The 21,143-nt window shown below is 42.7% G+C and overlaps 1 protein-coding gene across 4 annotated transcripts in view; it reads right to left on the minus strand.

Annotated features, from left to right (window-relative positions):
* SLC7A11 (solute carrier family 7 member 11) overlaps window positions 1-19,209 on the minus strand; it is a 58,843-nt gene extending 39,634 nt beyond the window's left edge. Inside the window, exons 1-6 of one of the 4 annotated variants that reach the window (XM_085544924.1) lie at window positions 17,351-19,209; window positions 16,692-16,911; window positions 13,944-14,070; window positions 10,116-10,231; window positions 3,191-3,316; window positions 354-453 (exon numbers count right to left, since the gene is read on the minus strand). In XM_085544924.1, the coding sequence (XP_085401050.1) occupies window positions 354-453; window positions 3,191-3,316; window positions 10,116-10,231; window positions 13,944-14,070; window positions 16,692-16,884 (662 nt within the window). In that variant the 5' untranslated portion in view covers window positions 16,885-16,911; window positions 17,351-19,209. The other 3 variants (XM_085544925.1, XR_004307049.2, XM_015861084.3) reach the window with 3 other exon arrangements.
* Window positions 19,210-21,143: the final 1,934 nt, after the last annotated feature.

Genomic DNA, 21,143 nt, shown 5'->3' on the forward strand with positions numbered 1-21,143 from the left:
CATTATTATCCCTTTTAGCCTTCTATTAAAATACTTAGTAAGAATTTAAGAGCATTCATTTCTCGTTGTTTTTATTTCTAGCCTTGAGAACAGAAATATACCTGATTTTTTTAGTGTTTAGTGGGTGCTTACGTACTGCATATTGAAGAAGAACAATCTTTCCTTCTCAGAGCTGCTGGCAGAGAAGCTGCCGAGCATGTGGGAAAGCAGCAAGAGCTATCTTCACTATATATGATGGAGTTTGGGAAAATAGGTAGAATGTGTGACTCAATCTGTGGTATAAATAAATGCCTCTGTTAGTTCATATTAGTGTTTGCTTTCAGGACAAATGCTTATAGGTTTCAACAACTTACCAGCCTGAATAGGCATACATTCCTGAATAGAAAGCAAGTGGTAATCCCATAATACTGGCATCATTCCCTGAAAAGGCATTTTTAAAGTGCTGCGTTTCTCCTGCAACATCAGAAAATAAAAAATAAGAATTAAAAAAAAAATAAAAAATGAAAAACAAGCTCTTTGGTCACCTCCTACTTTAAAACAAATAAATATATCGCACCATGGAACATTTAATCACCCAGTAGTTCACTGACTTCAAGCTCTGCCCTTGACCTTAATTTCTGACCCAACCCTCACAGCCAAATTCTGTTTGCAATTGTAAAAGGCTCTTGTGGTGTCCTTAGCCATGTCACAGCAGAATTTGACCTCTTAGTTTTTGTAAAGCGTTCTGAGTTTGATGACACTCAGCACACTATTGTCTCTAGCAGTGACTTATATCAACATTGAAGAGCAAAATGAGCTCTGGGTTTTTTGCTATAAACATTTCCCTTGTTTGTTAACATTTTCTTCAGATGGAGCATTAATAGCATTTCACTTATAAGAAACATTTGTAAAGTAAACAAACCCAGTATCTTAAGCCTTATCATGACTAAAGTTCTCAGTAAGTTTCTCTTCTGCATTATAGGCAGCACTGTAGCTTATGTTATAGCGAGAGTTATGCTTCTCTACATGCAAATGTTTTGACATTTTGAAAAATGTGCAAGGCAGATAGCAGAAAAGTTGTAGAAGTAGTTGAGTGCCAAAGATCAGTAACAAAATGAGTGCATGAGAGCCAAAGTCTCTGTCCAAAAAACACTATATATACACCATGAGACCAAATATTCAGTAAAGATCTTTCCAATATTTTGATAACAGAGGAAGGTGCTGACAAAGCTAGTAGTCTCCCTGCTAGTGTAAATGCACTGCCACTAAAGAACACCAGACATTCATCTTTCCTTATGGATGGGTACCTGCAGCTGAACGATGAAACGTGGAGGACCCATGCAGGAACAAAGCATGATTAAGGATATACTCCTCCAAAAAGTAATAGAAACAACTGGAAATTCTAAAGCCACATTATGAGCTTTATCTGTGTGCCTTTGACATAGTCAATGGGTTATGCTATTTCATTATCCATCTGCGAAGTCCTCTATGGTTCAAAAGACCAGCCCATAAGCCCCAGATTTCTTGAGAAGAAATGATCCTTTGCATCAACAATAACAACAACAAAAAGCAAGCAGTAGGAAAAAGGAGAATTCATTGAGATTTAAATGAGCGATGGTCAAACACTCCTCTTTACACATTTTTACTGAACCCTCAGGCAGAACTTCCACTGGAATGGAGGCATTTTAGCTAAAGGAATTGGGAACACTGAGCTGCATAAGAGAGGCAAAGCTGGTCCAAATCTGGGTCTGACCTGTTCCAAAGGCCTAGAGGAAAATGCGCAGGTATAAATATAGAAAACGTCTGTGTGTGAAAGGAGGTAAGGGAAGGCATGGTAGTGGCCAGAAAGCATGTGAAAAACGTGCAAATAGAAATAGTGAATTAGCAGAACACTGCATAGGGTCACATTTATTACAGAGGCTAAGGGCAGTGAGCTGCCTGTCCCTGTCAGGTGCTGAGCTCATGGGCAGACCCAGTGCTATGCAGCTGTCTCGGGTGGGAAGGAGCCTTGTGGGGCACAAGAGTGGCCCCGGGAGCTGGGCCAATCACTGCCATCATTTTTGCAAGATAAAACCTGCTGCTAATTCATTAAATCTGTCCTCCTTTCTGACTCACTGTGCTGAATGGCTCCTTGTGCTTTGTGTAATTATTATCTAGCTTTACTGTAATGAGAGAGAGTTGTGGCTTGTCCCCTTCTCACTCACGGCCATCAGGGCTCTAATGGAAGAGTCTCCTCTCAGGCAGCTCTGTGGAGACCAGTAGAACTTCATTGTCAGTAGGAAAAGGCTGCATACCATTATCCATGCAGGATAATTTCACACTCCTTGCTTAGGCAGCAACTATCCAGCCTGCTTTCTTTTCTTACTCTTGGATAGGCCCACACCATTGTATTTACGTTAGACATTAGGAAAAACTTCTCAGAAAGAGTAGTTGGGAACTGGAATGGGCTGCCCACAGAGGTGGTGAAGGCACAGTCCCTGCAGGTGTTCAAGAAATGTGGAGATGTGGTACTGAGGGACATGGTTAGTGGGCATGGATGTGTTGGGTTGACAGTTGGACTAGGTGTTCTTAAAGGTCTTTTCCAACCTTAATGATTCTGTGATTCTAGTCTATGACATAGTGGTATGCTTCTGTTTTTCAATTGGAAGAAGTAAAGTACACATGCAGCAGAGCATCCCAGAAAGCTGCAGCCAGGAAGCCTGTGAAAACAGCAGCTAGCTGTCTTGTTCTCCAAGACAGCACCTCTTCATCATTCATTTCTCTCTGATAATGAATCATCACAACCATTCCTACCAATTGGTTAAAGAATAGCACCCACAATTAGAACATCCTCCACGATAACGTTTCTTTCATACATGCCCAAAGCTGAGCCCCTAACACCACCATACCCTTGTGCTGAAGAGGAGCAGGCACCAGCACAGTTCCCAACGCTTATGCACAATGCAATTTACAGAGAAGGGCAATCCTGTCACTGGCTTGAAAACCAACTCTATCTGAATAGTCTCATTGGCATGCAGAAGGAAATACCAGTTCATCCCAGTGTAGTTCCACCTCTAATCAATTACATGACAGTACAGAGCTCCAGTTGAACAAGCAGAGACTAATTAAGAGATTTTGCTGCTATAAGCATTATTTGGTGGAGACAGGTGGGGGGAGGCTGCAGAGGGTAAAGATAAAAGCACTTTAAAAGCATTTACTTTTCATTTCATACCTTTAATTAGCTGGATAACTCCAGGGACTATAATTATCAGAATTGCTACAAGCTTGCAAAAGGTAAGGAAAATCTGAATGCGGGCACTCCAGCTGACACTTGTGCTATTCAGGACCATCACTAGCGCTGCAAGAGGAAAAAAGAAAAGTCAGAAAGAAATATTCATTCCACAGAAATCACCACAAAACTCTCTGAGGCTGCAGAGATACTAGATTCTGCAGCAATGAAGGAAATAACACCCTGATAGCCTTCTCTATCTGCTGCCCTCCCACCCCTCTCATGTTTCCCTTACAGTCTCTGTACTAAATGCTGGAGCTAGCCCTTCTTAGACCCTTCCACTTCGTTCTCCACTTAGCTCCTTCTGCATCAAATTAAAGGTTCGTTTACCCAGGACTATTAGCTGTTGGTAGGTGATGGGCTGACAGAAGCTGCCTCAGATGAAAAAAAATAATTGCACAAGCCCTGTCATTCCAGATTTCTGTACCAGTGCCAGTTTGATTAGAGATTTGCATTTTCAGAAAACAGTAACAATTAATAATGACATTAAACTTTCTCACACCCTTTTAGGCTCCACGTGAATTTGTCACTCACTGACTTGTTTACACCTCCTCCTTTCTCTTGCTATTTTCCCTCCTGTACAGCCATTCCATGGTGACACAGGAGGGCCAGAGTGCAAGCAGCATTTCTGCCCACACTGGGAACTGATGAGGAAACCAAAACCCAAGTCTGCACCTTGCCAAGCCAAGGAGCCCAGGGGAGTGGAGCTTCCCTACCCCACCTGCCCAACACACATTCCCCTGGGCCACTGCTGGAGCTCAGTGATGAGAGGTCCTACAGCTCAAGTGCCACTCATTCCAGTTTACATAAACAATTACCCTGGCAAAACAGAATCAATAGAGTAGTTCACCTAAAAATAATATTTACTAACTGAATGGAAAACATGAGTCATTTCACTAGATAAGAATTCCTCTTTCCCTTCTGCCGCAGGGAAAGGTGAGTGTGGCACAACAAGCCTACTCATTGATCATCTTGCTCCTTCCATCGTGTGGAACTAATGAATTAGTCCTTCATCACAGCTCTTCCTTCCCTCCAGCCCTCCCAAGAGCGCTGCTCTATCTGCCTCATCAGCCACACAGCACACCACAGGATGCATACAATTGTGAGGCACTGTTTCCCACCAGATCCTGCAGGTTTGTGGGAGCTGGCATCACAAACCTGGCACAGCACAGGGCTCTGACTGCAGAAACAGCTGGGCTGTCCCACGCCTTCTGTATCGATTTTGGCCAGTGGCAAGGCCAGAATGTATTATAAGCAATTCACTGTTTAAATCAAAAAAGAGTTGGGGTTTCATGGAAAAGTGAGAAAACTACAAGCAATCCAGAAAAAAAAAACAAACCCTAAATAAATAAATAAATAAATAATATATAGAAAATATATAGTATAATATATATGTAAGCAGCATTTTCTGGAATTTGCATTTGCAAACTTGCAGGCCCCACACTCAAGTGGACAATTTACCAAAATTAACCAATGTTGATGAGCAAAGTCAACACAAACTCAGACTATCACTTAGTTTTAAATCCACACACAAAAATTAAAAAAAAAAAAAAAAAAAAAAAAAAAAGCAACAACAACAAAAATAAAGATCTTGAAGGTTACAATATTTTTTCCAGTTCTGTATTGTACCATATTTTAGAACTGAGATGTCATTTTCTGAGTCACCAAAATATCACCTGGACTTATGGAAAGTATCACTTGAGACCCGAACACTTTTTTGTTGGGTTTTTTTTTTTTTTTTTTTTGCTTTATTAAATCCTTATGTGTGTATATTTGGCAGGAAACAGAAAATCCATCGGGTTCAACTCATTACTCTACTTTCCCAATATTACCCTGATGTAAGTTCACTCACTGAGATGCTGAAAGCTCCCCTTAAGCCACTGCCAAATAGCAGGGCTTACTGAGGCTTCCCCTCTTTCTTAAGGCTTTATCACCAGGAAAATAGGGTAGAAAAAGCTAGCAGCTGTCATTCAAGCATAGCATATCAACACAGATATTTAACCAACAGTGATTAAACTATGAAGAGATCCCATGCCATAAACAAGCACTGTCTCTTTTCAGATTTCTTGCAAAGTTCACTGTACTGCCTTTTCCTATTCCACAGGACAGGCCCAGGAAGGGACCAGGCTATGAAAAAATGTCACCAAAGAATTCCACGCTTGGGAAAAGATCTGTGACTTGACATCTAGCATGCTCAGAGTTCAAGACCCCTGCAGCAATCAGTCTGCTACCTTACCTGTGGCAGAACAGCTTATGTGAGCATCCTCACCCTCCTCGAGTGTCGTTAATGCATCGCTTTCAGCCTCCAGATACACATATGAGAATGTCATCAGATGGCAAACTAAAATGAGCACTAATTTTGATCCACTCATCACCTTGCTTGCTCGTCAGCCACACACAAATCACAAACCATAAATCTGCCTAAGAGCCACACTGGCTTGAAAGAAAAGCACCTAGAGCAATGTTTCTGTGAAGATAACCTCCATATGTACAGGCTGCTAAACTTTTCCCATCCCTGCCCGCGAACTCAAACCAGCAAAGTGCTTTCAGCTAAGGTTTCTTAATGAAATGGAGAAAGCAAAATGGACACAGCAAGGATCTTCATTTGATAGGGAAGGTAAAGGAAGGCTATGCTTGCAGCCAGTCCAGTGCACAATGCCATTAGTTTGGATGATCCTCCAGAAAAGCAAGTCCCTTGCAGAGTTGAGCATCTGCACAAATGAAGATGGAAATTTTATCTTGGGTCTGTGGTCATTATCTTCTACGAATAGGATCTTGTGGAGATATTTCAAGATTGCAGAGACTTTGATACAGGATCAGAGCAAAGATCATAAGGACACAGCAAGTCCCCAGACAAAAGGACAGTAAAAGCAGGACTCACCTCTAAATTGGCTAGCTAAAAGTCAGGTGGCTGGTCTGCCTGCATCCTCCATGAAAAGACATTTACCTCCACAGGATGATTAATCACCCATCTTTCAGATGCCTAGCAAAGAGAACAGCTGCCTTCAGGAAAGATATTCCCTTCCCTCCCTCCCCCCTCCTCACTAATTTTACAGGGAGCAGAGGCAACTGGCTATAACTAAATACCTAACTAAAAGTGAGTTGAATTCTAATCTATGGAGAGAGAACAAACAGGGTTTGTGAACAATTGGTAACACTAATCATGTTGCTTTTCAGAATCCTTAGCCTTCACATAGCCACAGCTATAAATGGATAACACCTGATGACAGAAGCAGCAGCAAGCATCCCAGCCTGCCTTTCAGGAATACATGTACCATTGCCTCAGCAGGAAGCCAAGGGAGCTGCCTTCCCCTGACTTTTCAGGCTTTTAGGGTCAAGACATTTACACAAAGCAAAAAGTATCCTTAGATTGTGGCTTTTAATGCATCAATTAAAATGAAGTCACAGGAGGCACAAAAGCACCCATCGGAGCAGCTTTTGTTATTCCTACAGCCAAGTGATGTCTTAATTTAAACCACTTGTCTGAAAACTGTCAGTGGGAGAGAGCAGCGTCCACAGCATCCACCATGAAGGTAGAAAAAGCAGCTATTGGCTCCCATGTACATCCAATTGATGCCAACAAAACTTCCCAAAGTATCTGCCAGCAAGCCCTGACAGATCTGTAGAGCTGACCTTGATTTCCAAGCATGATATGGCTTCTGTCTAGCAGGCAGAACTTGGGTAATTAGGTCTTTTTGGCAGACCTCCGAGCACAAAGAGAGAGGAAATATTACATATTTTACTCTAAATGTGCTTGAGTTGAAAAACTTTATGAATGTTAGAGTTGGTAACCTGCTTTCACTTTCAGTTTTTTATAGCTGAACCCTGTTTATTTGACTTCTGATATTTAGACCAAGAGAAAAGATTAGAAGTGGCTCAATTAAGGCTGTGTGGCCATTCAGGTTATACATCAACAATACAGTTCAATAAGTTAACACAGCATAACCTCTCGCTCACTATTACAAAAAAAAAAAAAAAAAACCAAAAAAAAAAACCTATGACAAAAGCACCATACCCTGGAACAGAAAATCTGCATCTACAGCTCAGGAACAAGTGACTTTAGGGGGAATTTTATGCTGAGCACACCTTTGCTCCTATAAATAACGAATAAAGATGGAAATATTTTTAAGGTCATCATCTCCCATGGTTCCATTTTAGTTTTCATATGATCTCCATCTCCTCTAGAGCACCCTTTTTTCTTTTGCATCACAGAGACACTGAGGTGGAAAGGTGGGGATAGGAATGAGCTTTGGCCACTCTATAAGCAGTGCTTTTCTGCAGCTAGGTGAGACAGCAGTGTCCGCCACTGCCATCATAATCCTGCCTGCATCCATCTCACGCAACCTTTGCATTGCAGTTCAGAAGGAACTCTCATGAATATCATGCTTGGCCATGCACAATGTTGGTACACAGTATTTCACTACTCCCCCCCTTATCTCCCTTCACAAACCTGTCTTGCAGAACAGAATGTTTACATTAAAAAAAGAAAAACGAAAAGAAAAGAAAAAAATCTTTGTGAAAAGTACAAGAAAAACTGGGCTACAGCACTGGGTAAGGTGTAGGAACTCACCCCTGGGACTGTGAAAACCACTGTAGATTAACATCTGTTGGGAGCTGTTTAGAAATGCACTGATTGTGTTTGAGGCAAGGGACTGCCTGGAGATTTTTCAAAATCTCTTCCTTCCCTTTGTAGTATGATCAGAAAATACAAGATAACACTACAGAGTAAAGTTTCTTTCAAGGATACAGGCTGGTACTACCTTTCTCCCCATGCAATAGGTATGTAGTGAGCACTCTGCAGGTGTAGGCAGCAGATGGGACCAAGAGTGGATAAAATGACAAAAAGCTCATAAGCTCATATTTTCATTAACTTAACAAAATCTTCAGTGGAAGTAAACACTACCTTTGCCACTGTTAAATTGGATTATAAGATCTTCAGTGCTCCAATGTGTCTGTGCAGCTCAACATCTTAATCTCACCTATCACTCTGCCTACCAGCACAACGCAGAACATTCATCACAGTCACCACACCAGCTAATTCTCACAGTGCAAGAATAACAGCTGTATGTTCTCAGATAGCTTAGCTCAGAATGTAGCATCGGCTCAAAAACCACCACAAATGAGAATCTGCTACAAAGCACAGTGCGAAGAATTAAAATGAAGCCTCAGTCTGACAGGTTCCCTGCTCTTCTCAGCACCATCCCATTCACAATTACAAACTTTCTACCAGAATCTCTCGCTTCAGTGAGACAGCAGCACATCCTACCTGCTCTGCACAGACCCTCGGTCACCATAGGAACAGGCTGCTGTGAACTCCCATCTCCCTTCGGGGTGTAATTATTCCAGCGTATCTCCCCCCTTCCCCCCCAACCTGCAGTGCTACTTCTTTGTTTAATTACTTTGTGTAGCCCCGGCTTATCCCACAGATTTTCAATTAAATTAAAAGCAATAAAAATCTATTTCAAATTGTTCACTTATTGTGCTTGAATCGCAATGCACTTAACAAAACACTTTTAATGGAGTCCTCGCTTAACATTCCTTCTGTCTCAGTGACCTTGAAGTTACTGAACATCTGTTTCATCCTTATCTTTCACTAAAATATTTTAGACAGATGTAGTCATAAAAAGTCATTGACCTCGAAATTCAAGCCCTTAATTCAATTATTCCTATGAAACCTATAGTTTGTGCATAATTAAGTCAGAAAGAAATGCGGTCACACACTGATTTTTTAACACTCCTGGCAGAAGACAGCTCTCATCAAGAGAGCTCCTACAAAAAGCCCCAGTAACCTGGAGACCGAAAATTTCCATGTCAATTGAACTCTCTACCCCAAAGAAAGAAAAAGTCATCTGAACCTATTATTGTGCAAAATTGAAGTGGTCCCCCTGCATGCCTTTGATCACTTTGCATGTCTTAATTCCTTTTTCCACCCCTTTTGTTTCTGATATGTGCACTGGCCGAACTGAAAGGAACAATCTGTTGCTAATTACTCCGATCTGCTCTGCACACCCTTCCCAGCACAGCTGAAAGAGCGTGTGTGAGAGAGAGTGAGGGAACATCATCCATGATACCGCACAGAACTGGAAACAAAACCTTTACTGCTGCATGGCTCTGTTTCTCATCAGAGTCATGCCTTCCATTTTACACAGCTTCACACACTGTCCAGGCACCCAAGAAGCCCCCGCAAAGAGCTAGCCTCCCTCCTAACATCAGCACATTTTGCTTCTCAGTGTCCCCAAACAGTCCCTTTTACACTAATTGTAAAGTTGGAAGAAGAAGCTACTCATAATAAATTAGCATTTCAAGCCAACCATACACCCTGCTCCCAAAGTCATTTGGGTTCCTGCTTCCCAAGCTGTGAGTGCCTCAGTAAGTTTTATCACTGTGCAGGGCAGTGAGGGACTGAGGATGATGATCTCATGTTGCCTACATTTCTTCATGGCATCATACTTGGCAAGTACTTGCCTGCTAAAACAGAGGTAGAGCAGTGCACTTAAAATCAAGTAATCATTCTTCCGTATCTCTGGCACTGGCTCGTCATCTCCCAAGGACTGAAATTGCTTCCACGAAAGTAATAAGAGTTCTGCCATTAATTCAAGTGGCAACAGAATCAGGCTTAGCAATAGATTTTTTCTGCCATTAATAAAGTCTGCTCTTCTTTTTTTTTTTTTTTTACTATTGCATACCTTCAGAAACACACACTCAGGCAAAAAATCACACCAATGCCCTTGGAACTGGATGTGCACTCATTCTGCAACAATTCACAGCAAACAACTACCTGTTCAGTGTCTGATTAACTTTTTTTATTATTATTATTATTAGTTTCCATCATCTTTACTCTTTCTGACAACTACAATCAGATACTTACTGATGCCAACAGCCGTAATAAGTTTAATCGCAAGTTCTGGGATTTCACACTGCATAAAGAAAGGCTCCAAAATGTAGCGTCCAAATGCCAAAGATATCACTGCTGTGGCTGCAGGGCTGGAGTGAAAAGAAAGAATAGAATAGAAAAAGCACAAAATTACTCTGCAGTAGCATGTAAACAATACTCATTTGGGATCACGCTGTAACATTATTATCACAGAAGCACAAGGTGTTCCCAGCCTGTTGGTGACTACGGCGCCATGTGCTGTGATTCCTGAGCACAGCAGACAACCAGAAACTGTTTGGCTTTGCTCAGTGGCTTTGATCCTGCCAGTGATAATTCTTACCCTGTGTGGTTTTACTATTTCCATGGTGTGAAGCAGCCATACACAGAAAAGAGATGCATCAATGCAAATATTCATACCCATCCTTGCAGTGGACATGGCCAGATTTAATTTGTATAGGCAAATTAAAAGTTTAAAAGTTGTTGAAGACTGAAGTGTGGTGGTTAGATACATCCCACCCCTCATAACAAGCATATTAATTTCAATGAAGATGAGAATTCTGCTTTACTGAAATAGGAATCACAAAATTAACCCAAGTCTGTTACTGAAATCTGAGACAATATAAAAGATGAATGAAAATGGCATCTCCTAACACGCAAACACTATTTAAAATGTGTGCTACTTTTACTGACAAACTTTCCTGCACCGTGACAGGGAAAATCCTCAAAGCATAGAAAGCCCCTTTCCATGCAACAGAGCAATGTAATGAAAGGTAGGCAAGCCTGTTGCATTTCCCAATCTGAAATGCCATCCCTACAGCCTTTCTCTTTGAGGCTAGCTAAGTATTTGCCAGAAGCCTTCACATGTTACCTTCCACTGGATAGATCACAGAATCTGAGCTCCATCATACTGCTACACACAGCAAGGAGAAAGGGGGCCTCAAAGGATTTTTGAGTGAAATAAGAGTCTCTGCAAATTTGTTATGAAAAATCTACAGCATTTAATGAAACAACACCTTAAGTACAGAATATACCTCTCCCAGCTGAATTTTAACTAAAACACAGTTGCTAAGAACTGTGTGAAAACACTGCAGAGAAGTTGTTCTTGTTCATTGGAATGCTAAAGGGATTTCCCACCAGAGAGTTTTGCCTTTGAACCAAAAAGAACTACAACCCAACCAAAGTATCACACGCTGCATTGGACAAAACCACAGGAAGCAAAGACCTGAAGCACCTTCCTATGAGACTTTCTACATTAAGTGAAGGCAGATAATGGCCTGGGCACTTATTCTACTTATCCATTTGCTGCCTTTACCTATCTAACTGACATAAGCAGCTCACCAGCCTCAGCTCTTATACTCTTAGCTGCTCAGTTTGAACTGACCTAGATCAGACAGAAGAGCAGATCTCCAAAGCTTTCCCTGGATTGTCTCCTCAGACTCAGCTCCTTCCTGCAGCACCTTGATTTTTCCCTCTTGTTTTATGGAAAATCTAGCTCCACACCATTCACTTTTAAAAACAAAGCTCCTTTAATAAATAGCTAGTTATCCCGGCTTCTCACACAATTGGAGATATGCTGCTGGCAGTTCGCTCAACCAGTAGAGGCCGAGGGGGAGGGAATGGGGCATTTTCCTTTTGACTGCAATCATAAGGATCAGCAGGCTCTTAACAGCTGTGTGCTCACAAACGCACACAAAGCAAATTAACAGCTTTCATTTAAAGGCAAAGAGAAAAGAAAAAGCCTGAAGAAGAAAGCCAGTAGGTGGGGGCAGGCAGAGGGTCTGCAGTACACACAGCAGGCGCACGAGTCACCTCTTCGGCAGCGTTCTCCTACCCAACCTGCAGGGAGCAAGCACCAGATCCAAGTGCTGCAGACAACTCCTTCAGTCATCCTCACTTGTTTGAGAACCTGCCTTCTTTTTTTGTCTCTTCCTGTTTTTAGGAACACAGTACACCTGAGAGAAAAGGTGTTCCCAACTGCACTGGATGAGGAGCACGGGGCGCTTCTACAGGCGATGCTAGCATGGTTTACTCAGTATGCGGGCACAGCTAAGTGTGTCTTGGACCATAAAATAGTGGCTGTATGTATATATGAGAACAGGAAATGTTTATTTTGGTTGTGGGCATGAAAATATTGCAATCGTTCAGAGGAAAAAAAGGCTGAAGTGAAAAGTGTGTGTGCAGCTTGGCCCCCTGACAATAACACTGCTACACACTGAGGCTCAGCCCCTTTGGTAGCTGCAGCCAACTAGTTCGCCGTACCAGAGTCAGCCCTAAAACTGTGCCCAGAGTTTTGGCAGTGCCGCTCTGATCACAAGTTACAACAAGTCCGTCTCCCTCACTGCCTCTTGGGTTGGATGATTAAAGGACCCACTGATGTTCTTTCCCATGAAACATGATTATTTACTGGGTGTGGGGCAGAGTGCAGTGACTAAGACTGTTTTGATGACACTCCTGGGACGCTGTCATGTGTACAAGAAAAAAAAGAAAAAAATAATTGAGTAGAAGACTTTATAAGGTCTGGTTTCTTGTGGGTACTCATGCCTAGGAACAGCATCTCCCCGCCTACTAGGGTGCAGGTTAACAAGAGGATTTCTCATGACTCTCCTTTCATGATTGTGCAAGGGTATAACTACATTCATGCCACTGTCTCCCTCGATGAAATCCGTAACTCCACTTCCTCTTTCTGGTTTTCTTTTCAGAAAACACTTAATACGATTAAAGGATCCACTCTTTCATCACATTTGATGGAGTTTATTCTAAGGTTACGTATGGGCGGGAAGGAAGCACGGGGCCATCTGACATGCACAATCATTTCCTCTGGAAATAAGATAAGGATTTATGGTTTCATAATGAGTCAGCACTGTTAGTGATTTTAAACTCTAGTCTATGCTAGAACTCGTCAATATTATGTAAACATAGCTGTGATTTGTGATGAGGCTTGTGTGTTGGTGACTCATGTGCTCATATCAGAAGAGAATGCAAAGGAGTGCTGATTGGCCTAGGGCATGAACACAGCATTCCTGAGTTTATTTCACACTAATGAACTGCCTTATTCTACAAGCAATGAGCTCTCCAGTTCCTGTAATACTGTAAAATTATATATATATATATATATTTTTAAAGGGACACATTTAAGTTTGACAAAAAGATCTATTTACGTTATGCAAATTTATTTGCTATGATCTAGTGAATCTGCATCTTTGTGTTGTAATTTCCCTAGACAATACCAAGTGCTGTAGAAATCACAATCTTACATACCACATCAGTACTTGGGGCATTTTAGGTATGTAAGAACTTATTATTGCTTTATTTGGCCAGCTTTCTGTAGTAACTTCTCCAACACACCATGATAACAAAAGATGGGGACCAGAACTGTCATCTAGAGAAGACACGGCACCCACAGATCTGAAATCTATTGGGCAACCACTGTGCCAGGTGTTATTTCTGTATCCACAGACAATAGAAATTGCTCCATAAGCCAGCACCTAGGCTTAGAAAATGTAAAGGTGACCTTCCTCTTCCACTAGACTTCACATAGGCATGGATATTAACATCAACAGATATAGTAAGCTTAGCAAAAATCAAAACAAGTCTCTGAATTTGTGTGACAGACAGCATTTGTAGAATCTTTTTTTTCCATACATACACATATGTCTTTTTGAATGTTTCAACGGTGAGAAGCAAAATAGCATTGTTAAATTGTCTGGAGCAGCCACACTAAAAAACTTAGCTGATAGATCAAGATATCTTTGCACTTCACATAGTGGAGAGTTTTCATCGTGACTGAGAAGTGTCGTGCCACAAGAGAAAGAACACACTTACCGAATAACAAGCAGTTCCACCCAGACTCTCACAAAAGCAGGAAGGGGGCCAAAAGCCTCCAGGATATATGTGTAGTGACCACCAGATTTCTTAATGCATGTTCCCAGCTCAGCATAGCAGAGGGCACCTGTGAGAATGAAACTGAGGCATCACAAGAGATATCCAGAAACACATTTCCAAACATCTGTAAGGTGAACAACCGAGCTACTATGGTAACAAAACAACTTCTGATACATTCTAATCCTCATTTATTTATTTATTTATTTTCCAAGAGGGTTATAAGTTTGATGTCATTCAGACAGACGTGCAATTAGCCAAGCTGCAAATGTAGCTGGTTACATTTATGTGTAAGCCGTGGAACAAAGGGTTTACAAGCAAGGTACTTCTTACTGACCTACGCTGGCATGGCATAAAGTGCTGCATCATGCCAACAGTGCAGAGCCCTCTGACACACAGTTATGAGCAAATATTGCCTGGCACCATCGAGTTTCAGAAAACCCACCTTATCATTGGAGGAAATATGGCATTCCCTTCCCTCCTCAGCAACAGGGGGAGCAAGCAACTGTCTCATTCATGTTTGGAATCAGGAATCACAGATGGAGGATTTTCCTCACCAGTACTCCTAACGTCTTGCACACCAAACTCAGGGAATGGCTTAGCACTAACAGCACTGAGGCAGTATTGGATTTCCCAGTAAAGAACAGCTCCCAGGGAAATCCTCAAGGCTGCTGTCAGCATGGTGTGTCACCCCAGGCATTACAGAGCAGCAACTGTGACCACGAAGGCCTACATGAACCACCTGCTAGCACTGCATGATGGCCGTCACCCAGCCTTACAGCCAGTGGATTCTCAGCTCTGTGGGCAAAGAGGGCACTGGGTCTGCACAATGCTGGCAGCCCTTTTTGGAGAAGCCACAAGAAAACCAGTTTGTGAGCATTGTATTACACAGAGCATTACACAGATCAGCAACATATGCTAAGCCTTCTTCACACCTGCTTTTATGCTGCTACATGTTAAGGTGAAAACTACAGTTGTCAAGACTACCTGACACGTACCAAGCCCAATGAAGCCATAAGACTTTATAACACATTACATGCTCATTCTTCTGCTTTGTTTGGGGATTTGCAAGAACATGACAGTTTTTATCCAATCATCTTTAGCTTTCCTGGAAATTTACTTACAGAAATTCTTAGAGCCACATTTAAAAAGAAATATAAAAGGTCTATTGACAGGCTTTCTCTTGTCAACCGGCTCTGGCATGATTCTGAATGAAATCAAACCATGCTTTGGTACGTATTACACAGACAACCTCAGCAAGAGCCTAGCTAACCTTTGTGTGAGGTTTTACCATAATTAAGTCTTGTAGGAAATTAAAACATTAATGACAAAAATATTATGAAATAACAACCATACCAAGTCCATTTAGAGGGAAGAGGTAATATCTTTTACTGGACCAAATTAGACAGATCTCTACACGTTGAGATCTGGAAAATGACCAGGAAAACCCATCTGATTTTTTTCCACAGACTTTACTTCACAGTCAGAAAATTACTGCTATTGAAGTTAAAGCTAAATGGGAGATGCTTAAGCAAATTCTGTTTTGACTGCACCTGAAGACCAGGGTCCTACGACAGAATTACAAATTGTATTTGAGGTGTTTCTATAGGGAAATTTTTATTACCGGCAGGACTTAAACATTTGGACAACAGAATATGTTGCACATTGTGCCAGTACAATTAACATTTGACCAGAACAGGTCCTAACTTTCTTGAAACGTCTGTTTGGCTTGGGTGGACTTAGCCTCCAAACACTCAATGCTGCTTTTAAGCTCAGAGCCAAGTTATACAGGGTGGCATTTGCACATTCCACCTATTAGACAGACACGTGTTAGCCCCTATTTGTCCTCCCTACCTCATGCCAGAAAACAAGTCGCCTCTGTTTTAAATAAAGCCAATACTCATGTTAGTTCCTCTGCTTCTTTGAGATTAACTCATTAAGGAGGTCAATGGACCCTCTGTCCCCCAGGAGTCAGGGTGGGGTTTTCTGCTCTGAATGGGGCTTTGTGAACAGAACAAACCACCCGACATTCTTCAGAATGTAATATTGTTAAAAAGAAACACAGCAAAATTAGTAAAAACTGTCACAACAAACAGGCCAACAATAAAACTCATTTTACACATTTGTTTCTGCTGCATTCATCCTTGCAACCTGAACTTTTCAAGGCACACTGAGAGCAGGGAATAAAGTGAAAAGCAGTAACATGAGACAGGGGAGAGGGGCTGTTGATGTTACTACACTGCTCCCTCTCATACCAACACAGATTACACCCAGTGGGAGTTATTCCCTGAGACCTTGACCGAGCCTCCAGGGAACCAAGTAAAGCTACCTCAACACTTGGCCCCGCACACCAGCTGTCAGGGGCCTCACAAGCAAGCTGTGAGCTACTTCTTACAGCCAGAAGAACAGCATATTATGTACAGCACAGCTAACAGCAGAAAGCGGCTACTTGCTTTTTCTTTAGGAACCCATGAGAAACAACCTGTACTCACAACCAGTGCTGACACGATGCTGGGTGACAAAGACTGTGGACTGCTGTGCCTTGCATGCAGCATTCTGCAGAGCAAAAGCCTTCCGCAGCCCCATTGGTCCTCAGGCTCCATGCTGAGCCTTGATATCCAATGGAAAATGAGACAAAAAATAGGAATAATCCACCAGCTGCCCCTCCAGACCAATTGGAAGCAGACTTACCAAAGAGCGAGAGGATGCCACATGCTGTCCAGACCATCAAGGACATGCCAACACTGCCTGTGTTCTTCAGGATCCCCTTGGGTGAGATGAAGATGCCAGCCCCAATGATAGTGCCAATGATGATGGAGATCCCCCTCAGCAGCGTGACTTTCTTCTTCAGCACCACCTTCTCTTGTGGCTGCCTGCTGTCCATGGAAGGCAACCTGCCGTTCGGCTGCCCCTGCAAGTAGCTCCCATTAGAAACTGTCATGACAGCAGCTTTCCTCACCATGCTACCGTGCCACCAGCACACCGATGGCAAGCACAGCCAAAAAGTTCCCAGCAGCAACTCAAGGCTTTTTCCTCTCCCAGCCTCTTCCTCCGCCACCTCTTATCAGTGGGGTTGCTACTACGTGCAGGTAGAGCTCTGCTCTGCCCTGCTGCCTGCCAGCGCTCACAGCACCTGCACCCTCACCCTGCCCACGGGCACTGCCCTATCATTGGGAACCAGCTCAGCTTCCGCGTGGACCTGTATTTAAGCTCTTGTCGTACCAAGTTAGTCCAGCTGAATGATGATGCAAATTCTCCAGGTTTGCATCAGCCATTTGAGAAACCTCTGGCATTACTCAGCACTTTTTTTTTTTTCTTCTCAAAGCTCAGGGGCATGTTGCACAACCGACCTGAGCGTGGTAGGAGGAACAAAGCCTTCGCAGGAAACCCAGCCCATCGAGCTCAGCACATCGCCGCCGGCACCCCCAGACACGCTCCCCAGTTTGTTACAGCAACTTGTACGCAGAAACAAAAGCCTGCCGAAACACAAAGCGTGTCGGAGCGCGAGGGGAAAAGAAATCAAACAGGATACGTCAGCTCTGGGTCTGATCCAGCTGCTTTTTCTCTCAGCTCTCTTAGTGAAAGTTCAGTGCTCAGGGCTGAACTCTTCGTCCTGCTGCAGCGGGTCAGCCTCTGCCTACCTGCAAGCCTAGGGGGACTGCCTCCACCTATCTAAAGAAAACATACAAACCCCTGTTAGCCCATGTTGCCTGGCAACACACCCAAATCAGACTCAAGAAAATCTAGGTTATTTCCCCAGAACAGTACTTTTCATACAGGCGGTGTTTCTGGATGTTGGTAGCAACTCAACAGTGACACTTCCCCTTTGGAAACACCATCCCTGTCTGCAGATGCCATGCTCTGGCAGGAGGAGAGCTGCAGGGAGCACAGGGTCTCCGGCAACCCGGCAACCCAAGTGTTCCCTCTCACAAAGCCCCTCAGAGCAGTAAGACTGCTGGACCCTACAAACTTCTGTTTCACTGCCTGATTCCTCAAATTCCAACCTGAGAAATTAAAATCTTTAAAAGAAGAACCCTCTGCTAAAGCAGGATGAAAATCACTAGCTTTCAAGTGCTTGTCAGCTAATTAAGGGGCATGCAATATGTGCCAAAGGGAAAAATCCTGCCCAGCTTAACTTCTGCAGCTGCTCATGGCTTCAGATCAGATCAGTGCACAGAGAAGTGATTCCTGGGGTTGCTGTTTAATTGGGACCCGGGATTGGGGTGGGGAAAGAAAGCAATAAAGCGGCATTTTATCATGTGAAAAACAGGCACAGAGCTCTGAGCACAACTGTGCTTTCACATTTATTTGGGAAACGGGAGATGCTGGAGTACTAAAACACTGCAGCTGTAAAATTACGGTGATTTTAAAGCCTCACATTTTCAGTTATCACTCACCTGTAATAATTTGCACCGAGGTGAAACAAGGCATGCTAAAAGCTTATCTGGTTTAAATGCACGCAGATAAAAACAGAAGGCATTTCAGCTTTTGACTGCAGACTGGCACTGCCTGTTTTCTGAACACATCCTGCCCTGCCTGCCCCAGCACAGCTTGCACCTGACCTCAGGACACACCTGCTCCTCATGCAGCACTGCTGGGTCTGAACCGAGCTGACTCTCTCAGTACTGGTCACACATGAAGCCACGAGGAGGTGTCATACTACACAGAACTGTTTTCCCTTGGTGTACATTTGTTAAGCAGTCCTCCACGAGATTATTAATGCCTGAAGTAAATAACCAGTTCTAACCAGGAAAAAGCATTCACCACAGAAATGGACTCATGATCTTTACTCTCATTTCCGAAGGCTGCTTTCAGAAGAAACACATGACATCTTGAAACATCTAATAGCATAATGTAGTCATTCTTACCCAATGATTACCCTCTGTTTCAGTAGGAAGATGGCTCTAGGATCACATCAAAGCTCAGTGGGTTCCCAGCTGATCCCCAGGCAGCTCCCCATCACCCAGCCATCTGCATCAGTATAAGCACTGAGCAGTCAAATGGCTTTCTAATTTCATCTGATCCCTAGCCAAAAAAATGCAAAAATGTTCTGAATCCACAATTGCCCTTTGGACATCACGAGTAACACTCCCCCACACAGGGAAAAGGGTGCCTGCTGCTTCTACTAGGGGAGGATAGTGGACATGGAAAGCTTAAGACTACATAGAACTCCCACCAAACTGTCTAAAGTGTGAATAACCAAGGAGGGATAGACACAGAAAACCTTTTTTCTGAACTATTGGCAGCTCGCTCATGATTACGCTATTTGCATCCTTCCCAGTGAGCACTGCAGTGTACAGCATTTCTCTATCCTATCAATTAATATCAAACAAGTTCCTGCATTCGAAGCTTAATTCAAACTATCAGAACAGAGAATACTTATTTGGTGCTCGGGGATGGTTTGTGGTTTCCTGGAAATTTCATGAGAATCCTCTGTGGAGAATGCCCACTGCTGCCCCACAGTACACAGCATGTTCCAAACCTGTTTTCATCACCTGCAGCCCACCATGGGCTGTTGTACCTTCCCTGGGCAACCACAGCACAGCACTCAGCCTTTTTCAGAGAGCTCTTCTGAAGGTGTGGGGCTTAACTTGCCTGACATTCAAAAAAAGCCTTCTTCCATAAAAACCTTCACTGGAAGCAGAGCAAAAATATAAAAGGTACAAATTTCTTTAGACTGATGAAATTATTGGAAGCAGTGGAAGTAAAGACAATGCTCTGAAAACAAACCTTCAGCCTCCGATGGCAGCTGGCATTGTGCATGGATTTTTATTGTTTCTCTTTGCTGTTTTCTTCCCTCCCTCCCCAGACATTTTCTCCTGAGCAAACATTTTCAAACAGAGATCCTTAAAGTGAGATGGCTTTCTTCTGAACTGCACCATCAGCCCTGGGACAGTGTTTCACAGGCTGAAAAAGCCTTGATACAGAGTTGGTACTAGCAGGGCTTGTGCCAGATTCCTGGACACGACTAAACCTTAACTCTGAAGAAGCTACAGAGTGGATATTTCCCCTGAGAAATGCTACCAAACAAACACACACACCTTAAAATTCAAGTCCAGACTTGAGTTTCAACTTCTCAAGCCCACATAAACTCCTTGATTTTGAGGTGTAGCAAGCATATTTTGATCATCCTTCCAGGCATTTGTATATCAGCTCATTGAATCAAGCAACTCCAGAGTCACAAGTCGAGCCTCCAGGCCACACACTGCCACAGCCACTGGAGACACAGAATAAAAGGAAGTATGGTGAGGCAAGGAAAACCCCAAACTTCTGTGTGGGTGGCACGGCATGAAAAAGTTGTTTAGAAAACTGGGCTGAATCTTCTTTGCATAATCTGAAACCGCTTGCGAGCCTCAGAAAGCAGTTCTGTAGGAAAGCAGTAGTCTGGTTTCACATGTCAAAGGAGGACAAAATACCTACAAGTCTTTGTTTCACGCAGACTATCTAAGCAGTAAAAACTTGTGACTGGGGATTTTCTGTTCCTTTTCTAATGTTGAGAAATATTTTAACTAACTCTGGGAAAAAAAAAATATCCGTAAGCAATTTAAGTGCTCAGGTGTTACTGGGAATTAAGTGAGAAAAGCATCATCATACAAAGAAATCCCAGTAGATCAAGATGGGTTTTAATGTTATAAAGAAAACCTGGAAATTTAAGAAGATGCTACGATCTCTACTGCAAGCCAAAGTTTTAGTTAAAAAAGAGAAAGCTGGGGATGTTATTTTGTAGTCAGTCTCACAAATTACTCAATTATTTTGCATTCCACTTTGTGCTGGATACAAAGATACTTAGAAGGAGGAAAGAAAAAAAAGAAGAATGAGGAGTGAAATAGTTCTCCAGTTCATAGGCTTTAAAAATCAAACAAAAACCTAGAAGAAATCCAAAAGCAATTCAAATGTTACTTCATGAATTTTCAGTAAAAGACTTCCAACAAAATGCCTATGCAGTCAGCAAATAGAAATCTGCTTCCAAGAAGCCTACAGACAACAACAGCAGTTTAGAAAGCAAAAACTTCTGAAAGATTCTATCTTCATTTCCAGGGCTGTTCAGCCTGGAGAAGAAAAGGCTGGGGAAAGACCAGATAACAGCCTTTCTAAAGGGGAGCTGTAAGAAAGAAGGGGATAGACTCTTTAGAGGGGTCTGCT

Source organism: Coturnix japonica, chromosome 4 (genome assembly GCF_054131305.1).
Source record: "Coturnix japonica strain WE chromosome 4, WE-NBRP24, whole genome shotgun sequence".
Taxonomy (NCBI): Eukaryota; Metazoa; Chordata; class Aves; order Galliformes; family Phasianidae; genus Coturnix; species Coturnix japonica.